Source organism: Ambystoma mexicanum, chromosome 13, assembly GCF_040938575.1.
Source record: "Ambystoma mexicanum isolate Mex_15411 chromosome 13, UKY_AmexF1_1, whole genome shotgun sequence".
NCBI lineage: Eukaryota > Metazoa > Chordata > Amphibia > Caudata > Ambystomatidae > Ambystoma > Ambystoma mexicanum.
In genome coordinates this window covers 759,769,093-759,794,212 of record NC_090938.1, presented here as the reverse complement: position 1 = coordinate 759,794,212, position 25,120 = coordinate 759,769,093, and the positions used below count along the sequence as shown (strand labels likewise).

At 47.4% G+C, this 25,120-nt stretch overlaps 1 protein-coding gene across 4 annotated transcripts in view; it reads left to right on the top strand.

Moving 5' to 3' along the window:
• The window catches only part of LOC138520683 (large proline-rich protein BAG6-like), a 1,763,116-nt gene that overhangs the window by 523,902 nt on the left and 1,214,094 nt on the right, over positions 1-25,120 (top strand). For all 4 annotated transcript variants that reach the window (XM_069632954.1, XM_069632957.1, XM_069632956.1 and 1 more), the window contains one exon: positions 488-605. In XM_069632954.1, coding sequence (XP_069489055.1) covers positions 488-605 — 118 coding nt within the window. The remainder of the gene's footprint in view (positions 1-487; positions 606-25,120) is intronic.

Sequence of the window (25,120 nt, the reverse complement as noted above, 5' to 3'; positions counted from 1 at the left end):
TAATGCTGGATACCCAGGAACTGCTTTTGGCTTCTTCTTATCCAATCTTTATTCCGATCCCTGCAGGCAGTGTTCAAACTACGCGACTGAGACCCATTATTTGCCAGACCTTGTCAGGAAAGGTGCAGGAAACCCATCCAAACGGTGCCTTTCTCGGCCAGCCTTCGGCAGTCTCTATAATAAGGACTTGCGTTGTGTCATGTGCCGCAGAAGTTTGAAGAACAGGCCATCAGTCTGTAGTACATTAACAGGCCTGAGAAAGGGAAAGGGAGATACAGACCTGGAGTAGTTGTCTAGCCCTATAAAATGTCTAAGGATCAATATTTGACAGCTTGCTCGATCACGTCTTTCCCACGTTTCCCAGTTGATAGTTGAAATGGCACACACATTGGGGCTTCAGCACTGTCAACAGCATGCTTTTTTTCTCCATGTTTTATTTATTTGCAGCAATGCTTCTCCTAATTTATCTGCCCTTTTACTCTTTCAGATGATGGTGAAGGACTTCAAGGACTACATTGCAGCTTTAGTGGGCATTCCTCCGGAGAAGCAGAGACTCATATTTCAGGGGCGCCTGCTGCTGGATCACAAGAGGCTGATAGATTACAGTGAGTCCTGGAAAGGGAGGCAAGGCCGAATTGATGCATAGGAGAGGAGGTTGTGACAGTATGGAGGGTATGAGCGTTGGGGCATTTGTAGCACCCGAAAGCAGAGACTTCCAGATTCCACGTGCTTTAATAGCATTCAGCTCGCACTGCATGTCAAGGGTCTCAATTTCTTACTCTGTGGGCCTTTGCCCTGATTAAAGATTTGAGAAACACACCAGAGCTCAGGCTGAGAGGACCCCAATTCAGCCCCCATGGTTAGAATTAAAGTAGCCGACATGGCATACGGGACTTCTGATGTCTGCATCCTTCCCTTTCAACTCTTGGTGGGTTTTTTTCTAGCAGGTAGCTCGTAGAGGTTTCGGCAGGAACAGAAATGTGCAGTAGAACGTGTTGCCTGCAACGTTCACGCTCAGACACAGTTGCTTGGTCTAGAAGGCGCATCATAAAGTAACACAAGTCATACAGGCCCCGGAGAACAGGGAGACACACTGAGCAGCTCACAGTAACACAAGCTATGCAGCCATAGAGAGATGAGGTAGGCGAGTCCTTGCTGAACTTTCAGTAATGCATGCCATACAGATGCAAGTGATAACGCTGAGCTCACAGTATCACAAGCCATACGTGTACAGTGATAGGAGAGGAGTCCATGCAGAGCTTACAGTAACACACCACATCACAAAAGCAGAGGAGGGGTTGGAGGAATTTACGGAGCTCAAAGTAAGTAAGACAAGCCACATGGATGCTGTGGTTTATGAGAATGTGCACAGCTCACACTAACAAAAATCACAGCTAACAGTAACTTAAGTCATATAGCAATGGAGGGACGAAGGAGCATTCTGCCAGTCCTAGTCCTAGTGAAACAATTCAGAAATTGACATAGCATACTCGCATCATACTCTAGGGTGTCAGGATGCAGCATGACTGCATCTCCCCCAGGGGAAGTCTTCCCTGATGGCATCCCATCTCTGATGAAGCAACCCCTCAATTTGGTGGCAGCTTTCGGCACGAAGAAGTCGTGACTAAGGTGAATATTGCGCTTTCCAAATACTGCTTAACATAATAAAGCAAAATAAATAAACTCACACACGTCCCTGCTTAGTCAATTTTCTAAAGACACAAACAACTGCGTGTAGCCATACTACTACAACGTTTACTTCCCCGTGCAGTAATAGTCCCATATTACACACAACCTCGCAGAAATGTGCAGTAATATCGCCATGACTGACAAGGAGCTGTGTAGTGACACTTCTACGGCACACCCTAATGCAGCTTCTCATGAAAATAGCAGGAATCCATACATCTCTAAATTTGTCCCTCAGGAAAACATTTAGGGTGCATTATTCTGCCACCTTTAATGCAAGGAGGTAACAGGGAGTACCAGGAGAGAGGCATACGAGAAGTGTGTGACCGGACATGCAAATCACCTACGAACTTACACAATCAGGCGACCTAAGATATAAGCCTACTCTCACTTTAGGCCTACAAATGTGCATGAATCGAACAAAACGGGACCATATCTAAATGTGGATGTGGCACTTCTGATGGACTGGTCACTTTTCCTGTTCAGCTACCCCTTGCACATTCCTCCTTCTTATACAGTCACTTCAGGTCTAGATGCGTAGACAGCATATGTCTTGTGTGATTGTTAGGATATGTATAAGATATGTTAAATGAGAATCAATTGGTAATGTCACATACTCTTATGGAGACATGCCGCCCAGGTTCACTGTATAATCATAATGTTACTATGTCATCGTTCGTCTGTGTGTCTGGAACGTGGATCCTCAACTGAGGAGGTTCCAGGTTCCAGGGACGGGGAGGAAGGAAGAAGGCTGCTGTGGACGGTTGTTGAGTCCCTCCCGGGGGTCGTCCTACAAACTTAAACGACTTCTTTGGGACACACTACAGATTATCTGGTGGTTATTGAACATAACAGCTGGCGACGAGGATAAAGGATTTTTTTCAGGCGACCCCCGGCACGATCCTAGAGAGCAAGGCCACGGATCATAAATTAACAGTGAGCGGCCACGCATTGACATATGCTCGAGAGCCACATGAAGAGAACTGTTTGGAATACAGGTACCGGCAGTAATTATATCCTTCACGTTGAATATAATATTTTCTGAGGAGCGGTGGAAAAGAAACCAGCGCGCGCAGTGTTTATGTTTGAAGCTGAAATACCTGCACGCGTATCCCAACGCGGCTCTGCTACTCGATTCTATACGCACTGTTGACGTTCCAATGCAGGACCCAGTGACGTGACTGATTTAGCAGAATTGTTTCTACCAGCTCCAAGCCTATCGAATGAAAAGCGGACCTTACGGTGTGACGAGCACTGCGTTTGACACGTCAAAACGCAGTATAGGAGAGTACACTCACGGCGTGTTAGCCATACGTAAACAAAGCAAGATTATTTTCGGCACAACGAAATACTCATCGCCGCATTGTGAGTCGGCTTGCAGTGGTTGGTAACCAGCCGGACGCCGGGCGACCCTGCACGCTCCAACGGACCTTGCGAGCCTCGCAAAACGGACAGACGGCGGACAGTTTCATATACTATAACATCGCTGGTGAGTTACAAATAATACAGCTAGAATAAGTGTGTGTTTGAGGGATAAGTCAATTAAATCAATCGTACCACAGCTTAGTAACTGCAGCCACTGACATCACGCTAGGTCATGGCAAATGTCCCAGCTCCAGTATTTTTCCTACCATTACCTGGGGAACCCAGAGTGCGATGGATAGATTGGAAAGAAGGCTTCCACAAGTATGCGTTAGCAGTCTTTGGCCCCAACTATTCTAATGAGTGTAAAGAAGCCTTATTGTTTCATTGTCTTGGGACAGCAGGTCAGGAAGTTCTGAGAAAATTACCAGAACCTATAGATATGCCAGATGCAGGCCCATATGAGAAGGCATTAGCCAAATTGGACAAACATTATAAAATAGAGGAAAACATTATTCTCGAGAGGTACAAATTTGCCACCAGGGGCCAGAAGAATGGAGAGAGTATAGAAGACTTCATTACAGCTCTGAGAGGATTGGCGGTGAAATGTAGATTCAATCACTGTCAGGAAGAACATATACGTGATCAATTAATGATCAAATGCAACAATGACAACATTAGAAAAGAGCTATGGAAGGAGAAAGACCCCACTTTGGATAGAGCTATAGAGATTGCAAAGATGGTGGAACACACTGATAAATGTATAAAGTTACTTCAAGCAGACAATCATTCAAACATTGAGAAACCCAAGTTGGAGGAAAATGAGGGTGCAATTCAGAAAGTGTCAAAGGTTACTCAGAGGATGGGTTCAGGCCTGCCAAAGCGACAGATGCAGTTTGAAAAAAAAGGCGAGGATCGACAAGAGAGTAAACCTCCAGTGGGGAAAAGTTGGAATCGTCAGTGGTCAGTTAAAGACAACAGAAATTTTACCAGAGAGTCTAATTTTTCCAGAGGTTTTAGAGAAGCGATGACAAACAGAGACTCCACAACAAGAAGGTGCTTCCGGTGTGGGAGTTTCTCACATGTGGCATCTGACAAGGATTGTTTTGCAGTGCACATTATATGCAATAATTGTGGCATACGTGGCCACATTGCCAGATGTTGTAAAAACTTTAATTCCAATTCAGGTCAAGTTTTTGACGTTAGTGGGAATAATGAGGATGATGATTGTATTGAAAGTGGTAGAGAAGTGGTGCTTATGGTGAATGCCATTGATGGGAAAGTGAAGAAGAAAAAGCCTTACGCCATAGTATTGGTCAATGGGATACAAATATCAATGCTTATGGATAGTGGGGCGGATTATACATTAATAGGGGTGCAGGTGTGGAAAGAGAGATTCAATTGCTGTACCTTATGGGAAAACAAAATTAAGGCGAATGCGTATGGTGACAAGCCCATAGAGATTATAGGATGTTTTGACGCTGATTTGCAGTTCAAGGATAGGAAAGCCACCACCACTATTTATGTTGCCAACAAAGGGGGAGAGTTACTGTCGTGGAGTGATCAAGCTGAACTAAAAATCAGACTTGAAGCAGGTCATCCTGAACAGGTTTTAACAGTAAGTGGTGAGAGATTGGATGAAGAGAAACATAAGCTTGGATGTCTGAAAGGGTTTGTTCATAAAATACGATTAAAAAAAGGGGCGGTTCCTAAGATCGCGAAATTGCGCACCATTCCTCTGGCACTCAAGGAGGGCGTAGAAAATGAATTAAAGAGAATAGAGAATGAAGGGGTTATTGAGAGAATAGACTCCTCGGAATGGGTGAGTCCCATTGTGGTAGTCAGAAAACCCTCTGGATCTTTGAGGATATGCATTGACTTAAGACATCTCAATAGTATGGTAGTGGCAGATAGATTTCCATTACCCAGGATAGATGACCTGCTTGTGGGTGTCTCTGGATCCAAAATATTTTCAATTTTAGACCTCAAGTCTGCTTATCACCAGATTGAGTTACATCCGGATTCTAGAGATTTCACAGCATTTATCACTCCCAACGGTCTATTTAGATGTGTACGCATGCCGTTTGGCTTGGTGTCTGCTGCGAGTGTATTTCAGAGTATCATGTACAAGTTACTTGGTGGAGAAAAAGGGGTGATGTACTACCAAGATGATGTCCTTGTATGTGGCAAGGATGAGGTGGAGCATGATAGACGATTAAAAAGGGTGTTAGATATATTAGGAGAAGCTGGTCTAACGATAGCATCAGAGAAGTGTACATTTAGAGCAAGTAAAGTTGTTTATTTAGGTCATGAGATCACAGCTGAGGGAGTCAAACCCAAAGAGGAGGCTATTGAAGCCATAAAGAAGATGGAAGATCCCAAATCAAAAGCAGAAGTGTTGTCGTTTTTAGGGCTAATTGAATTCTATGGCAAATTCATTAAGGATCTGTCGGACATGTCAAGACATATGAGAAGGCTTACTTGCAAAGGTGTGATATTTAAATGGAGTGATGACTGTAAGAAGGAGTTTGAAATGATAAAAAATTCCATAATCAATGCTCCAATTCTAAAGACATTTGAAGAAGGGAAACGCACATTACTTTTTGTAGATGCTAGTGATTATGGCATAGGTGCGGTTCTTATGCAAGAAGATTCAGAAGGTCTGCACACTGTAGCATTTGCCTCAAGGTCACTTAAAGATCCTGAAACTAGAAACTCTGTGGTTGAGAAAGAAGCTCTTGCTTGCATCTGGGGAGTTGAAAAGTTCAAAAGGTTCCTGTGGGGAAGGGAATTTGCGATCTGTACCGATCATAAACCATTGGTTGGTATTTTTACCAAAGGTGGGCTGGAAGGAGTATCGAGACGCATTATGAAGTGGGTCACAGCTCTTCAAGGTTTGCAATTTACCATGATTCACATTAGTGGTGAAGTCAATGTGGTGGCGGATGCCTTATCAAGGTCTGTTCATAGAGAAGGCCACATCAGTATAGACCAATCAAATCAGGAAGAAACCTTTGAGATTTTCCAAGTACATGATTCCTTGAAGAAAGATGATTGGGATAGGGCTAGTAGTGAAGATTTAATTTACCAGAAAGCGCTAACATTGGTTAAAGAGAACAGAATAATGAACTACAAAGGTGACATGGGTGGATTTGCCAGAGTGAAAGGGGATTTATGGATCCATGACAAATATCTACATAGAGGGCATCAGATGATAGTTCCTCAGGGTATGAGGAAACAGGTAATTGGACTAGCCCATGATGGGCATTTAGGTTTAGCTAGGACCAAAGGTTTAATAAGATCTGAGTTCTGGTGGCCGGGAATTGATAAAGATATTGAAGAGCAAGTTAAGGAGTGTCCAGAGTGTCTTGAGGGAAACAAGGGATTGAGTGTACAAAAAGTACCCATGGTTATTAGAGAAAGTCCACGTGTACCGTGGGATGAGATTGCGTTGGATCTTTTGGGGCCATTTAACATTGGAGGGACCAGAGATAGTTATTTGCTGGTGGTCATAGATTTATTGTCCAAATGGCCTGAGATATGTCTACTTAGAGATATTTCCAGCAGCAGTGTTACGAAATTTTTAGAGCAACTATTTTGGAGAGAGGGTTTTCCCAGAAAATGCTTGTCGGATAACGGCTCTCAACTAGTGTCCAAGGAATTTAGAGAATTTTTGGATAGGAATGGAATTGAACAAGTAAACACCTCTCTCTATCATCCCCAAAGTAACGGTTGCGTAGAACGCTTCAATAGGACATTGATGGAAGCCATTAGAATTGCTGTAGCAACTGGTGGGGATTGGTTTAGGACAGCGATGGAAAGGACATTCCAGTATAGAATAACGCCTCATAGTGTTACAGGATTAACACCCTTTGAGATTTTGAGAGGTAGGAAACCTAATTCACATTTATGCCCAGGGTGGATGGGAGAATCTAAGATGGTTGGCGTGGATTTGAAAACAGTGAGGAGTAGAATGTTTGAAGCAGGAGTTAAATCCAAGGAACGATATGATCAGAGAAATTGTTGTAGGGAATTGGAGATTAATGAGGGTGATTGGATCAAGATAAAACTGCCTACTAAAGTTCGTAAAGGAGCATCTTTATATTCCGAACCCAAACAAGTGGTGAAAGATTTAGGCTCCTCAGTACTGGTCAGAGGTGGAGGTATCTGGAACAAGGAGAGAGTAGCAATTGCCAAGTTCGTCAATGGAAGGGAGTGATGGACTTGCAGAAGAGGGTTAAGGATATCACCATTAGTACATTGTAGATCTGTATAATACCATCATAACAAGTCATGATAAGTCACTTATTCAGAGTTCCATTTTATTTGACGTTGTATTCTATACATATATGTTTCATGCAAAAATGTTAGGCATTGTTTTAAATTGTTAGTTCAAGGAAAGGAAGGAGGTGTTAGGATATGTATAAGATATGTTAAATGAGAATCAATTGGTAATGTCACATACTTTTATGGAGACATGCCGCCCAGGTTCACTGTATAATCATAATGTTACTATGTCATCGTTCGACTGTGTGTCTGGAACGTGGATCCTCAACTGAGGAGGTTCCAGGTTCCAGGGACGGGGAGGAAGGAAGAAGGCTGCTGTGGACGGTTGTTGAGTCCCTCCCGGGGGTCGTCCTACAAACTTAAATAAACGACTTCTTTGGGACACACTACAGATTATCTGGTGGTTATTGAACATAACAGTGATGAAGTCCCATGCCTGTACCTGGGGGTAGTGGATGGGGTGGCCTAGCAGGAGTTGATGTACACAGGGGCCTGAACTCGTCTCTGTCTGTGTGGTTGTGTATCATGCCAGCGACCAATTAGTCCAATAGAATGGCAAGGCTGCTCCAATGCAGGTAGAGAGAAAGGATAAACATGCAGGATAGACATTAAGGAGTAAGAGAGAGCCAACAGCAAGGCGGAGAGCTCACCAGGAGGAAGTTGCAGGATAAATACAGGAACTAGAGCGAGAAAACATCAAGTAGGAGGAAAGGAGAACCGAGGAAGAAGCTGGAGGAGATATTATGCAGTGAGAAATAGAGCACCTCCAAGAGTAGGAAAGGAGTCAGATGTAGAAAGTAGGAACACATACTAAGGGGGACAACAGTGAGGAGGTTTTCGGAAACATTAGAATTAAAGACTATATTCAGGATTCAAGTAAAGAAAAGACTGTCAAGTAGGTGGGAGGTGAAGAGGATGGAAAACATTTACAGAGTTAAGTGGTAAAGAGTCAGGAAGAGGCAAATCCTACATCTGTGGTTCCTTGGATGGATAGAGGTACGAGCATGTGGTGATGAGTCGAGGAAGTGAAGGAAAAGAGAGGTTCTCTTAGGTATAAACCATTGCGGACCGACAAGTAAGAGGAGGATGAGAACACAGCTTTAAAAAACCAAGCCAGGGAACTGGGACGGAGTTGACGAGAAAGCTGAAGTATAGCCTCTAGATAGTCTCCTGTGACTGTCTCTTGATGGAAACTCAGGGGTTTTTGACAATTACTATCTAGCCCATTTTACTCCCCTGTTGAGCCCAAGTGTGCAAGCACATATGGGCCTGGAGACCCTGAGGAAAAGGGTCTCCTTAGAATCGAGGACGAGAAGCAGACAACCAGAATCCTTTAGCCTAGGAGATGAGAAAGAAATGCAAGAAAACTTAACAATAGTGAGTGACTTTGAAACAATGAGCTACACAAGGGAAAACACCTGGAGTGAGATTATAGTTATCACAACTGCATTCAGGGGCATAGAGGGTTTCGGAGTAAGATGGTAGCGTTAGAGCATGTATAGGGCCGTGGTTGGCCCGCAAGCCTGAGCGTATGGTCATAACGCCCTGTATGCTACAAACACAGGGGTAATAGCTATTCACACATCAGGGCTCTTTCCAGGGTGCAAATCGTTTTTTTTCTTCAAATTTGTACTTTATTGAAGATTTAAACTACATAAAACATGTAAAGTATACTCAAGTGATCCGGGAACGTACTTGTGCCCCGCGGTGCAACCAGAACATTCAACAACAAAAAATAATTCCCCGCACCGTTCAATCCCCTCCTCCCGCCCTTGGTACTTCTCCCTCCTGTGCACATAGCGCAACTTTGTCCCTCCAGTCTCATTGACACATCAGAATTTCAGGTCTGTGAGTATACATTTCCTCCTAGGTGAGCCCCTCGTTAAAGTCTGCTTACTGGGATCCTTGACTCAAGCCGAGATCCTTTTCACCCTACAATCCCACCACCCCCCATTTCCCGACCAGGCCTGTGCAGTCTGCGGAGCCGGGCTCATATATTTCGCAATAAATTCAGCCCAGTCCATCTCAAGAAATGGAGACCCCCTGTAATTCTTTCCATAATATACATATTCCTGGCCACATTAATACATTCACTTTTCCCTGGGGGGTCTCATTTTTCCATTTGGTTGCTATACATGCCCTTGCAAGCATTTTAGGGAGCTTCATGTATTCTCCTTCCATCTCTTTGATACCAAACAAGGTCCGAAGGGGTGATTTTATTCGGGCTATACCATCTAGGTCTTTTATCCACCCAATGACTTTGTCACAGAAACTTTGCACCCTAGGACAAGCCCACCACATATTTCAGTAATCAGCATTCCTCTCATACCCTTTCCAGCACATGGGCTTGTGTTAGGGAACATTCTTGATAGTCTGACTGGGTCATAGTGCCATCTGTGGAGTAACTTAAAGGAGTGGAATCTATATTGGCAAGAGATTGATGTCTGCGCTACACCTCTACACAGTCTATCCCAGAGGTCGGGATCTATGTTGGTTTCTAAGTCCCGTTCCCATCGACTCCTTAGTTTTTCCATAGATTCCCTACTCCGTGCGACCAGGACCCAATACATTGCAGAGATCAACCCCCTCATTTCTGTCCTCTTATCTAATAGTGATTTGAAGGATGTGAGTTTCCTTTGTATCTTTTTACTCAGGTTCGTTCCTTTAAGGGCCCCTTTAGCTGTAGGTAAGTGAATACTGAAAGTTTGCCTATTTCCAGTGCCTCCTCCAAATCAGTTATGGCGATGAAGTTACCCCCCCCTCCAAAGATAACCTACCTTTCCAACCCTGCTTCACACCATTTCTGGAATCTTTCAGGATTCGGTATCATGTCCCGCACACCTGGTACCAAAAGGTGTCCCAATGGGGAGGGCCATGTAGTGACCCCCTCCATTTCCCCTCCTTGTCGCCAGATGTCCCATAAAGTACCAACAATAGGTTGGTCACGAATCCTCCACGTGATCCTATTTCTCGGGACCCATAACCATTCGCCTACTGTAGCCGGATGCAGCTGTAGGCTATCCAGCACAATCCACTGCAGATCACGTTGAGATGTAAGATGAGGTATGAGGACTCTAAGCTGTGCAGCCTGATAGAACAGCTTCATGTCTGGGAGGCCCACCCCCCTTTCTCCTTGGGCAATACCAATGTCGCCCATGGGATCCTTGCCTTTTTCCCCTGCCACAGAAACCGTTAAATGGAGCATCGAATTTCTCTGATAAAAGCCTCCGGGATGCAAATGGGGAGCATTTGGAATGCATAGAGTACACTGGTGATAACCACCATTTTGAGCGCATTGAGACGGCCCAACCAGGAGATTGTTAGCCTCTCCCATTTTCGGAAGTCCTTCTTGATTTTATTCATCGGGTGGGGGGGAGCTTGCCTCGAATGTGTCCAGACTTATCTGAATCCTCAACCATGTAAACCTTTCTATTTCCCCAACCCTTTTCCTGTCTAGGGGGAAAAGCACTGATTTAGGCCTATTCTATTGATTTTTTGTCCTGCCGTGCGGCCATATTGCTCGATCAAAGAAAGCACTACCGGTATCGAGTGCAAAGGGTCCCTAACGTGCAGGAGCATATCATCCGCATATAATGCGGTTTTGTATTCCACACCCCCGACCAGAAATCCCGCCACCCCATGGTCCTCCCTAATCTTTTGGGCCAGTAGTTATACAGAGAGTGCACCCAGTGTCGCAGATAGGGGGCAACCCTGCCTCGTTCTGCTCCCCAGTTTGAACCACCAGGAGTATCCTCCATTCACCAAGACACTTGCGCTGGGGGACGAGTAGAGGGCCAGTATACTCTGAAGAAGTTTTCCACCCAGTCCAAATTGGACTAGTACAGCCTTGAGAAAGTCCCACTGCACCCTATCAAATGCTTTCTCAGCATCAGCTGATAAGAGAGAAGGGTCCCCCGCCATATCTTGGGATGCGTGGATGAAGTGAAGGGTCTTCCGCATGATGTCCTTCCCCTGTCGTCCCTTAATGAATCCCCTTGGTCTGTGTGGATGAGCCCCGGCATATATCCTTCCAGTCTGGTCTCTAAGATCTGAGTGTATATTTTGGCATCAATGTTCAGTAGGGAAATCGGACGGTAGGAAGCACATCCCTGGGGATCCCTCCCTTCCTTAATGTATTACTGTAATGAGTGCCCTTCCAAATTATTCCGGGGCTTTTCCCGTGTTCAGTTTTCCATTAGGGCAGAAATAAATGTCTTATAAAATCTTGCCGTAAATCAGTCCTCCCCCGGAGCCTCTCCCAATGGTAAACTACCCACTGCCCTCCTGACTTCTTCCTCAGTTATGGGAGCGTCTAGTGCCTCAGGATCGGTAGGGGAAAGCTTGGGTATGTGAATCTCCCCAAGGTACCCATCCGGCTCACCCACTTCATGGTCTGCCTCTGAGGCGTAAAGTGGCTCATAGAAGGTGGCAAATGCCTCTACAATCCCATCCCCAGGTGAGTCAATATCTCCCTTTGCCCCCTCAATTTCTGTGACCCACCTTTTGGCTCGTTGCCCCCTTAGCCTGGCCGTGAGTAAAGCGTCTGCTTTGTCCCCCTTCTATAAAACGTTTGTTTCAAATACTGCAGATTTCGAATTATTTTCCCCTCCTCCAGTAGACGTAGTTCCTCCTGTTTCTCCCTTGCTGCAGCTATGTGTTCCTCCTGTCTCCCTGACTGCTCATATGCTTTTTTGTAGAGTCGTTGAATTTCTTCCCGCAGCCTACCTTCGATTAATGCCTGCACCCTCTTTTTCCTTGCCCCTTCTCTAATTAGAATCCCTCTCCAAGTGGCCTTTCCAGCCTCCCATACAATGTCCCTTGTGACCTCACCTGTATGATTTGTTTTGAGGTATTCCCTGATTTCCTTATCCAACTCAGTGTGAAATACAGGGTCCTTCCACAATGACTTGTTACACCTCCACTTCGTACCCTTGGTGATCAATCCCAACCATTGTAGTTCCATCTTGACCATATCATGGTAGACCAGGAGATCGGAGCGATCTCTGAGCCTTCCGCTTCTTCCCACAAGTACCTGGATATGTAGATGTAGTCTATTCGGGTATGTGTACCATGTGGGGGTGAGTAAAAAGTATATCTCCTTTCCCGGGGTGGAAATGTCTCCATATATCTCTCAACCCATACCCCTCAAGTGCTGTCTGGAATTTCCAGTGTCCCGGTCCAGGCTGGTCCTGGTCCGCTTCATGTAGTGCCTGTCTAAATCTTTATCGGCCCCTATTTTAAAATCCCCACCAGTGATCAGGTGACCCGTGCTCTCAACCAGTATTTACGAAACTGTATTCTTCAAAAATCTTAGCTGACCCTGGTTTGCGGAGTAGACCGTAGCGAATGTGAGATGCACTCCCCTTACGTTGCCCGAAACCACCAGGGCCCGATCCTCCACATCCGACCAGGCCGTTATAAATTCCTTCCTAAGCGCTCTATTCACCAGGATCCCAACTCTGGCTTTTCGCAATGGACCCGAACCTCAGTATTGACTGCCTATCTGCCCACTCGAAATCCTTCTCTCCTCCCCCTTGGCAGATCTGGTCTCCTGCAGAAACAGGATGTCTAGTCCCGACCTCCAGAACTCCCTGGCCACTAAGGATCTCTTTGTGGGCGAGTTAAGCCCTTTTACATTAAGGTTGCCCCCTTTTTCAACATGTCTCCCCTGCTAACCGCTTGTGCCATAGCCCCCACATTATCTCTATTCAGAGGCTCAATTCTTGACACCCACCAGGGCTGCGAACTTCAATGTAGACTGTGCTGTGGGATCCAGAACTAAGGAGTAGAGCCTGTACCAAAGGTTCCCTTCGCCCCACCCCAACTGCCCTTCCCCTCCTCTCCCCCTCCCCACCAGGTTTCCGATCCCTCCCGGTTAAAGTCACCAGATTAGAACCGAACCACATAGGCACCCGTTCGATAGGGGCCCATTCTCATCAGTCCACTTACCCCAGATCCCCCCCTCTTAATCCCCTCTACAAACCTCAAGAAAATGGAACAACAATTATCCTCCTCCATTTGCAAGATCCCTTCGTCCAACCATTCGGAAGAAAACAACTTTTGATGTGAAACAAACCACCTGCGATCAAGAGTCCCCAACGGGGCCCCTCCCAGTTTTACCCCCCTCCTTAGATCACTGCTCATATGTGCGCGGGTCATTATGAGCTCATGTTTCAGCCCCCGGCGGGGTGCCCAGCTTCCTATACTTTCGGGAGCCCGGAATGCGTCTCCTCATTTTCCAGCGACCCTCCTCAATCTTCTCCCTTGAAGTGTGCAGAGTCTCCTCATCTCCCGTGAGCTCCCTGGTGACCCTCTTTATGTCCTCCGCTGTAGAGAGCATGTATTTGTGACCCTCTAGTTCAAAGGAAGGGCGAACGGGATCCCCCATCTATATCTCACCCCTTTCTTATTGAGCCACTTGGTAAGGGATGAGCAAAGCCTTCTCTTCGTCAAGGTAAGCAAGGAGAGATCCTGGAAGACTGTAATCCTTGCAGTACGATATAGCACCGTTCCCTTTGTCCTCGCCCTTTCAAGAATCTTGAGCCTATCACCATATTTTTGGAAGCGGGTGTTAGGGAGAATTCTCTGTTAAGGGTAATTTCCCAAACCTAGTGAGTCCCCCAGCAGCTTTGCTGGATTTTTGGGGTTTATTTTTTTCTCCTGCTAAGAGTGAGACTCTTTTTCTCCCACTCTTAGGCATGATTTGAGAATGTCCTTTGACTGTAAATGTGTTTTATGGGCTATGGGGTCTTCTGCACAGAAGCCCTCCAAATGGTGCCACTCTGTCTGGGGTCTACAGGATGTGTGGGAGGGGGATTAGGCACCCTGGACTGAGTTGCCTTGGCAACTCAAGTCGCACTCTTGTGTGATTGGCTCACTGGTGAGCCGCCCGGCTCACCACTTAGCATGTTTGAGTGACAGCTGGGCTGTTGAAGGGGGGTTTTTCTGCATAAAAGCCAGACCTAAAGAATCCGAAGAGGGGAGAAGCTGAGCCATCTACAAACGACGACACCACTGGTGGAGCCCTGCTGTACGAACTCACCACTTTCCCGACGACAGAGGAGATCTTCTTCCAGGAGAGTCTTCTTCCCTTTGAGCTGGTGGGACCAACCAGTTTGCCTTTTTCGCCTTCCTGGACGTCTCGTGGTCGAATCGCCCATGCCAAGCACCCGGCTGCTGGATAGCCACGCTTCACCACTGACCGCAAATAAAAGGGTTGTACCTTTTAATTGGGAACTCCGCGGCTGGTTTCTTCCCTGGCAGTGCAACGACCTCCAGCTTTCTTCCTCGTCGAGATCATCTCTTCCTCTGATCGAAGCCACGACTTGCACCCGCTACCAGGAACAACTGCCACCGCTGGAGCTTTCTCACCATTTCAGGTACTGTGTCCCGCCTGGTCTGCCTTGCAACGGATTGTCCAAGGTGTCCCGTAAATCCTTGACTTTCCAACTGGGTTGACCTCAGACCTGCTAACTTTGCCTTTCTGAACTGCTCCAACCTCTTTTGACATTTTCTGTAAAGACTTTGAGTGCATTTCCACTGTGTGATCTTGGGCACGTTGCGCCTTGCTCTCTCCAAGGGTGTGCCTGGCCTATGAACTTTGGCTCTACAGTTGACCCTGCCTTTCTTGACCTGTGATCTCTTAAAAGTGTTGGTACTGTGATATTTCCATACTCTGCCTTTTCTCTCCCTTTTTAACAAATTATTGGACTGCCATCTAAGGTTACGCGCTCACCTCTGTTTTGCTAATAAGTGGTGCCTTAACCTAGACTTGTCGAATAATTAACTAGGGAGGTGTATATACTTATAGTGACTGTGTTTGAACTTGCTTGATATATTAGTGCCAGTGTATTTTCATAAGTGTGTTTTTAAATAAATAATTATATACTTTTAATACCAAAGCTCTGGTCAGTGTTTGCTTGTTCTACTGTATTTTTGGCCCTATTGTGTATACTCTATATACTGCCTAACTCTTCTTGAGAGAAGTCTGACTGCTCAGCCACAGCTACCAGGTAAATCTGGGCGGTGCAGACTGCTACCAATTGGGTTTACTGCTTACTCCTGTGGTCTTAAACTTTTTGCAGTGGTCCCTAAGGGAACTGCACAGGTTTCTGCCTAACAGCGGGCCAGCACCGATCTGGGGCCTCTGGCTGTGCCCCCCACCCTGTGGATCCTTTCGATCTTAGCTTCATCCATTGTGTCGTTGTCAAACATGAGTTTTGTGATCTCATACATGGTTCTCCTCAGGTCAGTCTTGGTCTCCCCATCTCTTTCCTGAATCCCCAACATTCTGAGGTTATTTTGCTTTTCACGATTTTCAAGGTCCTCCATTTTAAGTATTATCTCCTCCTCTCTCCTCTCGACCTCTGAAAGGCGCACGTCCATCTGGGTGTCCAGAGAGGACTGATTATGCTCTACCTCCTCCAGTCTCTCCTCCATCTTGTCAATCCGTTGGGTAATTTTATCCACGCTTCCACCAATGTCCGCTCTCATATTCCTGATCTCCTCCATTAGTGCTGCAACATCTTTTTTAGTGGCAGCTGATTCTTCCTTTCCCCTAGACATATTGTACCGTTTGTCTGGTCCTTCTTCAGTCGTCCTCGGTGTGTATTTAAAATTGGCTTGTTTGACCCTTGCGTCCTTACACCACCTTTCCTCCCTGGCTTTGCGCTTGCATGCGCGCAATAGCTCCAAAGCCATGGCCTATATGCTTCTGCCACCTCGTGATGGGAAGACCACCCAGGCGTCCGTGGTTTATGGGGCCCTGTTCAGAGTTTTAGTCCCAGGCCCTTCCCTGAGGAGCGCAGTCTGTAGGGGTCACATTTTATCAATCCACTGGGGCCAGCCAACCCCTCCAATCTCCTGTCATGCGGCTTTGTGCCCCTGAGGGAAACCCCAGCGTAGCCCGGATTCCTGCACACTGTCCTCATCTATGTGGGCTCCTCCAACCGGCTTTCAGGTGAGGGAGGCGGGCACACATCCCTACTGAGGGGGCCCACACCTCCCTGCGCCTCTGCCCCTTGTTACTCCTAGTATCCCAGGAATATCCAGGCTCTCTGTAGACCGTCTTCTTCTCCCCTGTCAGTGGATTTGGATTTGGTTTATTTATAAAGCGCAACCAGGCCCAGGGGCATACAGGCGCGTGAGTTTTTGAACATGTTACACAGGAGTACAATTACGTTAGAAGCAGTAGGCAACAGTTACAATAGTTGTGGTTACGAAAAAAATACATACATTAATGTACGGGCATACATGTTACAATTTCAGGCAGTGGGCCAAAGGTGCGACAGACAGTAATATTATCTACAATATGTACAATGGGAGGTGAAAGTCTAAGCTTAAGGATGTTAAGCTGACGATGTATCCCGGTCGTGAAGCCAGTGTTTGGTGTTACGTTTAAAAAGGTTGAAGGAGGTTATAGACCTGATTGGAGCAGGTAGTGTGTTCCAGAGCTTTGAGGCTTGTACAGGGAAGCTGACTCCTCCCGAATTATGGAGTTTGAACCTCGGTATGGACATGGTGTTGACTTGAGCTGTTCTGAGTGGTCTTGAGGATGTGTGTGGGGTAAGTTGATTAGAGATGTAAGATGGTGCGAGGTTAGTCCTGGCTTTGTGGGTAAGGGCAAGAACTTTGAGGGATATTCTGTGCTCTATTGGGAGCCAGTGCAGGTTACGTCTAGTCTCAGAGATATGCGACTTCTTAGGGATGTTGAGGGCTGCCCTAATGGCGTTATTTTGCGTTACTTGTAGTTTGTGAATGTTTTTGCGGCTAGTGCCTAAATAAAGGGCATTACAATAGTCTACTTTGGACAAGACTAACGTTCTAGCGAGAGTAATGCAGTTAGGTGTGGAGATAAACGGCCTGCATGCGGTAATGAGTTTGCATGCGTAGGCGGCTGATGACACTACTGCATTGGTTTGTTTAGTGAAGGATAATGTGGCATCGAGGTAGATACCAAGGGTTTTAGTATTGTTGGAGACAAGGATAGGGTTACCATCAGTAGTGAACGATTTGAATGCAGTATTTAGCTTTTTTAGCTTAGCGTGCGTGCCAAGGATAATCAACTCAGTTTTATCGTCATTGAGACAAAGTCCATGGTATGCCATCCATGCTTGTATTACTGCGTATATTTCATTGAGGGTTTTACTATCATTTTCGTAGTCGCCCGTGATAGGAATGAGTATCTGGGTGTCATCCGCATAATTTGTGTACGTGACACCCAGATAATCAAGGATATCGAAAAGGGGCTTCGTAAATACATTATAGAGCGTTGGGGACACGCAAGAGCCTTGCGGGACCCCACAAGGGACTGGTGAAGGTTCAGCCGAGTCAGTAGGATAAAAGACCCTCATAGTTCTGTTCGCCAAAAAGGAGCTGATCCAGGCAGTGGCTGCGTCGGAGAAGTGAGCTGCAGATTTCAAGTGGTGGCAAAGCGTTTGGTGGTTGACCAAGTCGAACGCTGCCGACAGATCGAGCAATAAGGGACTCCAATCCTGGTCCTGGGGGCTTCTGATGACGGGGCCCCGGCGATGCTTACAGCGACACCACCTAGCGAATGTCACATCCCCTGTGGCTCTTCCATGCCCATGTGAAGCAAGATGGGGAGAGGACGACCTGTCACTGGTGCCGGGGCCCAGGGACCTCCATGTGGCCGTGAGGTACTAATCCTCATGGGTCCCCTTGGTCACTGGTGTGGTGATGCTTGTGTCACCGTGAGGCTGGGGATATATGTGGCTGTTATGCCCGGAAGGGTTCCTCAGAGCGTCGTCGGGGCCTTGGAGGAGGAGTTGAGGCTCCTCTGATTTGCTGCACTACCACAGGTATGGTTTCTTCTGGGGCTACGGTAGTCAAGGGGGGGTCCCAGGCGCCCCCCGTGTTGTAGTGCGGGCCCAGGAAAGCTGTTTTCGGGGGGGGTTGGCCTTCACCCCCCCTTCATCCTTTGTTCCTGGTCGCGGCCAATCCGAAAGTGCCAGGTGTCCCCCCATGTTGGAGGTCAGGCTCTGGGGGCCTGCTTGGGGGGGGCTTACCCACCTCTTCTTCTGGCTGAAGGCCGCACAGCGGGCACACTTCTTCACCGCCGGGTGGACGGCTACTCCTCTCTCACCAGCTCCTCCCACTCCCTCACAGGCACCAGGAGATACGGGGCAGAGGGGTGCCTCCGCCTCCTCGATCCTAAGGCGGGTACGCTGACCCGCGTGGCCGATGGGCAAGTGTACCACTCGTCGCCTCCTGTATCCCGCAGCCCTAGCGGGACGGAGCACTGCAGCTTCGGATTGGCTGCAGCTTTGCAGTTTTCTGGTTACCCTTCTGCGTTTTCTTCTGTTCTTTGGACCTCATATGTGGGGGGTCATCACCATATGGCAGGTCTCACGCAGGCCCCTGGAGCAGGGCAAAAAGTGGGGGCTATATGGACTTTTCAGGGCCCGGGACCGGAGAGCACGCGCCTAAGGACTGGTCATCAGTGTGCCCCCACAAATCGTTTTAAAGTATTTATTTTACGACGGGTGTGCTCCAAGCATATTGTGACTGGTGGCGAAGTGTGGGGGTAGGGTGAAATGGGAACACGTAGCAAAAAACGAATTGCAGTGACCCATGGGACGCGCTTAAGTGGCCAAGAGAATGCGGGCAGTCACTGACAGATTCCACCCACGTTCCCAGCCACCTGATTGCCTAGACACACTTCCCTGGATGCGAATTGCCAGATAAGATTATAACTATTGAGTTCAAGGAGAAGCCATCCTGTTCTTCAAGTTTTACATTTCATTAATTTTGTTAGTTTGGCCCACACCTGTAAATAGCTCCAATAAACCTTTATTTAAACATGTACCTTTTAACCCTCGTGTTGAACGTACTCAACTTTGCGACACTTAGCAATGCCAAGATCGATCCCTGGTGAGAGGATTAGTGAAACTTGGGCACATCCAATTCAACTCAGCTCTGCATTGGACTGCTGAAGCATGTCTCAAGCTCATCACACAACCGGCAACACTACTGAAAATAATTAATCTAACTGCTAGTACCAGATCTCACAGCTACAATAACCTCTACATTTATCGGCATCTCAGCCCAGCACTGCTAATTTTCTGAACTTCTTGCTCCAACTAGGGAAATCGAGTCCACACCTACACGTAAACAAACACACCCTCAACCCACCACCTTTCCTTAACTACCCACTACTGTTTTTTCCCTCTCTCGCTTTCTCCAGTATCCTCCAGTACCCTCTCTACACACACACTGCCACCTTCCCACCACAGACCAAGGTCTGGAAACCGAGGCTCAGGCACAATATGCATTAATTCAATTGCACAAACCTCAGTACTGGTGCATCACTTCGGTGGTAACCATCATTACAATTTATCAGCCAGTTCTGGTTTGGGTAGGTGCAAAAAGGCATCTTGACTGCCACATCACTGACTGACTGTGACGCCTTCAGTTACTTCTGGCTTTGTAACTAGTAGCACTTTGTATGCTTAAATGCATAGGATTAGGCTTCTGATGGGATAAAACAATTAATATGTAGGGCTCTGTCAGCTATAAAGACAGGACTGAGTGAGGGTTTCAGAAATTATATGGTTTGCACTTGGCAACTGTGAGACACTAATGTAAAGATTGCCACTTCTTGGTCACTAGGGGGGTTACAGTATTGTGTACTTCAAATGGATTGTGTCATCCCACGTATTCCTCATCTTTGATATATATCTTCCATTCAGCGTCAGCTGCTTCAGGAATTTTTTTTTCTACAGATGGCACTGTGTGCTGTCGACTCGAAGGCCCTCAGCGGCCTACGTCCGGTCTCGAGCATGATGTCACCGACTGTATATATAGCACGCACTGCGCCCGTTACTTCAGTTCTGTTCTTCCGCTGCACTGTTCGCCTTGCATCGGTTCATTAACATAGGGCCTCATTACACGGTAGGCGGTGGACCAAGGTGCTATTAGCACCTTGGTCCATGCCGGTAAATTACCGGCACCGCCTTGGCGGAAAGGGGATTTACCGCCCCATTCCAAGGTTGGAGGGGCGGTAAATCCCCCTTCCGCCATTGCCCTTCCCCATTCCCATTTCTGCCCCCATAGGGCTCTATGGGAATGGGGAAGGCGCTAATTACGGCACCGCAATTTTGCGGTGCCGTAATTAGCTCCGAGGTCCCTTAGCGGGTTGGTACTTAACGCCTGCAAGAAGCAGGCGTTAATTCCTCCAACCCGCAAAGGGACCTCGTAGTACGGCGGTAAGGGTTAACGGTCACCGTTGCCATTAACATTAACGGTGACCGTTAACCCTTACCGCCGTCCGTGTAATGAGGCCCATAGTGTCAACTGTTAGTTTTTCAAAATGTCGACTCCTATGACTGGCTTCAAGAGGTGTGTGGATTGTGGGGCCAAAATGTCCATCACGGACCCACACTGCATTTGCCTCTGGTGTCTGGGAATCGAGCACAAGACGGAAGACTGCGATTCCTGTCAGTCCATGACAGGAAAGGCACTAAAAGAGAGGAAACGGGAACTCGCTGCAGGTAGGCCCTTATCCAAATCCCCATCAACGACTGCTTTGAAGAGGAAATCTTCCGATAAAAGATGCTCGAGGGGCAGTACGATGCCACAGAAACGCTTGTGGTCTAGAAGCTTCTCAAAGGAAAGCCAAAAAGAGAACGCAAAGTCACTTGCCCAAGTAAGTCGGCCTCTAACGGTGAGTGAGAGGATTTTTGCCTCCACATGTTAAAAATATTCAAGAAGGTGTCTTTTCCTGCCCCTTCCAAAGAGCCAAAGAAGGCTTATGACCCCATCGCACCTCGAAAGGCTGAGAAGGTGTCTGTCAAGGTGTCAGCTTGCGCACGCTCAAGCTTGTGCTCAAAGCCTTCAACCCCTCAAGAACACTCGAAGCCTCGAGACAACGAGAGGTCTATGCCTCATTCCTCTGTTACTCCATCGAGTCTCAAGTTGGGTTCTTCGACGTTGAAGCCTTCGGCGTTGAAGCCATCAGCGACATCGACGTAGCCTCTGAAGGTTTTAAAGCATCTTCCAAAAGAAAGAATTCTTTACGTCAATGTCTTCGATTTTTGAGGAGGAGGAACTTTCTGATCAAGACACTCCGCCTTTTGGGCTTGAATTTGGGCACCAAATGTTCCTGAAGCTCTGGTCTCAGAAGAGTCTAGGTTGGAACACTTGATAGACTCTTTGAGAGATGCAAGTGGCCGTCATACCTCTCCTGGGGTGGAGTTTGCCCCATCAGAACCTTCTGCTCATGCATAGGCCTCTTACAGGGCTCTTATGAGTAGGGTTACGGAATATCTGGGATGGGGAATGCCTGCCACAGTTTACCAGCAGAATGACCTTACTGATATTTTAGATAAGGGTCCTCAAAAAGATCCTATCTTGCCCTTCCATAATGCTCTAAAGGGTAGAGTAATGGCCAACTGGGAATCCCCAGATACCAATTCTGCAGTGAGTAAAGATCTTATCCAAAACTATAAACCTTCAAGCGTGGATCCAGACGTTTTGTCAAGACACCCATCTCGCAAAGGGTTGGTGGGGCAGGCAGCCACCTCATCATCCAGGGCCAAGGCCTATGTCAATATTCCCCCTGAAAGGGATGATAAAAGGTTAGATACTATGGCTAAAAAGAGTTTTCTTTGCCAGTAGCATGGCTTTAAAATCCATTAATGCTATTTGTGCATTGGATATATATTCACTCACGCTATAGGATGTCATAGCTATGGCTGCAAACCACATCCCTGAAGGGGAGGAAAGGGATGGATTCTTGGGCATCATCAAGGATGGGAAGGAAGCCATTTTCCAGTCACTGCAGACTGGGCTTGATTCTGCTGAGAGTGTCAGCTGGGCTATGGCAGCACTGTTTCTCCAGCATTGGATCTTTCATGGATTCACATGCTTAGAATATTCCCTGTTGTCAGGCTGGGAACCCTCGGTATTTTTATTAAAAACGTTTTCCATTGGAAAAACTCGACACTTCTGTGTCCTATCGACGTCCTTTTGGGACGCTTACGCATGGCCCAATAGGACATATGCCATAAATAGCCCCGCCCCGTGGCTCCCTTCAGATTTCTACCGTCTCCAAAGTAGTCGGGATCACCTCGTGTTTTCTACACTTTGTTATGTTGTTTTTTTTCTTTCCCAATGTCGGGGAAAGCGTTGTTCCACCCGTGTGCCACACGTGGGATGAAGAAAGTTTATGAGGGGGACGGGCACATGGATTGCCTTTATTGTCTCTACTCCCATCACTCTGCGGACACCTGCGATATCTGCATGGGGTTCTCGCAAAAGACGTTGAGGAATCGGAATAACATGACTGAACGAACGGGCCTACCCTCCATCTGAGGTAGGATCGGTTCACAGTCTGGCATCGAACAGACCGAAGTCCCCTATGGTCCCTCGCCATTCGTTGTTGGCTGAGCCTCCGGCTAAGAAGCTGCGGCCTACGGAGAATTCCTCTTCAGGGAAAGCGAAGGACGCTTCTTCATCATCGAAGCATGGTCGTGTGGACCAAGGCCGTAAGTCAGAAAAATCTTCATCATCTACTTCAAAAAAGGATGGAAAAGACCCTTTAAGGCGCTCCTCCTCAGGAGACCATCATAGGTCTTCCTCGAGTAAGGAATCTTCAAAACACCGGCCTAGCTAAAAAAAGACGTGATCGCCTAAACAGCCTGCGCTACAACTGCCAGTGCCGTCAACGGCTCCAATACAGTCCGAACAGGCAATCCCTGCGGTGGCGTCGTCGACACCAGTGACGATCGATAAAGGAGGAATAGAAACGCCAAGATTTTCATCGTCGACGGTGGACCTTCCAGACAATTGGCAGCCAACGGTGTATGACGCAGCTCTGCCGGATACTCTATTATAGCAGGAGTCGGCTTTATCGGTGTCGTCGATGAAGGAGGAGTGGGAACCGGTGGTTCATCCATCAGATCTCTGCTTACAGGGCGCTTGCCCGTCGACAACCTTGGGGATAAATGTTCCTCCTACGCCTTCTCTACTGAATCCACAGTCATTCTTGTCTTTGGAAGTATTATGCCAGTTGGATGCAAGGCTGCCTGCCATGGGCGCACCTCCGGTGACACGCCTCGTCGACGCAGCAGGCCCCGCTCCACTTTCAAGGTCAACGGCGGAGATGCCGCTCTCCCGTCTGGTCAGTGAAGAACCTCCCCGTTCACATCCAGAAGAGGGTGAGATACAGGACTCTGAGTCAGATCAAGATCCCAGGGACTCCATCTCGGACATTTCATTATCGCCGTCAAGAGACCCAACATGGGAATTGGATGGAGGACTGGAAGCTCCTAGAAGCCCACCACAGCTGTCACCTCCAGATGACATCGGAAACCTTCATGCGATGATGGCGAAAGCCTGTGTTGAATTTGGTCTGACCCCAGAGGAAGAAAAGAAGGAATGCTTCTTGTTTGACCATATGGGGAAGAGAAGGAAGTCGATCTTCTCGGTCCCGATTCTAGACCACGTTTGGCAGGAAGGTTTGCGTACCATGCGCCATCCATTTTCGGAGCCTGCAATCAAGGGCAGGTTAGAAAAAAAGTTTAAGGCTCCAGACTCTACACCTACATCTTTGACAGTACAGCCCTCTCTTGAATCACTGGTGTCAGCGGCGGCTAGCAGAAAGGCTAGATTACAAAACAAGTGCACAATACCTCCGGACAGTGAAGCTAGAAGGCAGGATGCTTTTGGTAAGAAAGTCTTATCAGTGGGAGCGACTACAGTCAAGGCGGCTAACTCGTTAGCTATTATGGCACGATACGACCGTGAAATGTGGCATTGCCTGGCCCCCATCTTGGAACACTTGCACGAAGAACACCGAAAGACAGCTATTCTACTGGTCTTTGGAAGTATTATCTACGCTGCAGTCCCTCTTAAGCCAGTTGGATGCAAGGCTGCCTTCCATGGGCGCACCTCCGGTGACACGCCTCGTCGACGCAGCAGGCCCCGCTCCACTTTCAAGGTCAATGGCGGAGATGCCGCTCTCCCGTCTGGTCAGTGAAGAACCTCCCCGTTCACATCCAGAAGAGGGTGAGATACAGGACTCTGAGTCAGATCAAGATCCCAGGGACTCCATCTCGGACATTTCATTATCGCCGTCAAGAGACCCAACTTGGGAATCGGATGGAGGACTGGAAGCTCCTAGAAGCCCACCACAGCTGTCACCTCCAGATGACATCGGAAAACTTCATGCGATGATGGCGAAAGCCTGTGTTGAATTTGGTCTGACCCCAGAGGAAGAAAAGAAGGAATGCTTCTTGCTTGACCATATGGGGAAGAGAAGGAAGTCGATCTTCTCGGTCCCGATTCTAGACCACGTTTGGCAGGAAGGTTTGCGTACCATGCGCCATCCATTTTCGGAGCCTGCAATCAAGGGCAGGTTAGAAAAAATGTTTAAGGCTCCAGACTCTACACCTACATCTTTGACAGTACAGCCCTCTCTTGAATCACTGGTGTCAGCGGCGGCTAGCAGAAAGGCTAGATCACAACACAAGTGCACAATACCTCCGGACAGTGAAGCTAGAAGGCAGGATGCTTTTGGTAAGAATGCCTCATCAGTGGGAGCGACTACGGTCAAGGTGTCAGAGAGCACCAAAGTATTAACTGAAAAGGATACGGTACTCAAAAGGATACAGGTGGTAGGGTCTTCCGGATCCCTGTTCACGCGTTTTGATAGTTGTGAAGTCAAGTTAAGACCTTCCAAATGATACAACTCTCTGACTGGTAAAACAGGCAGAGTGATGGATCACTGGAAAGGGCGTGGGTAAGGTATAGGAAGTCAGCCTAG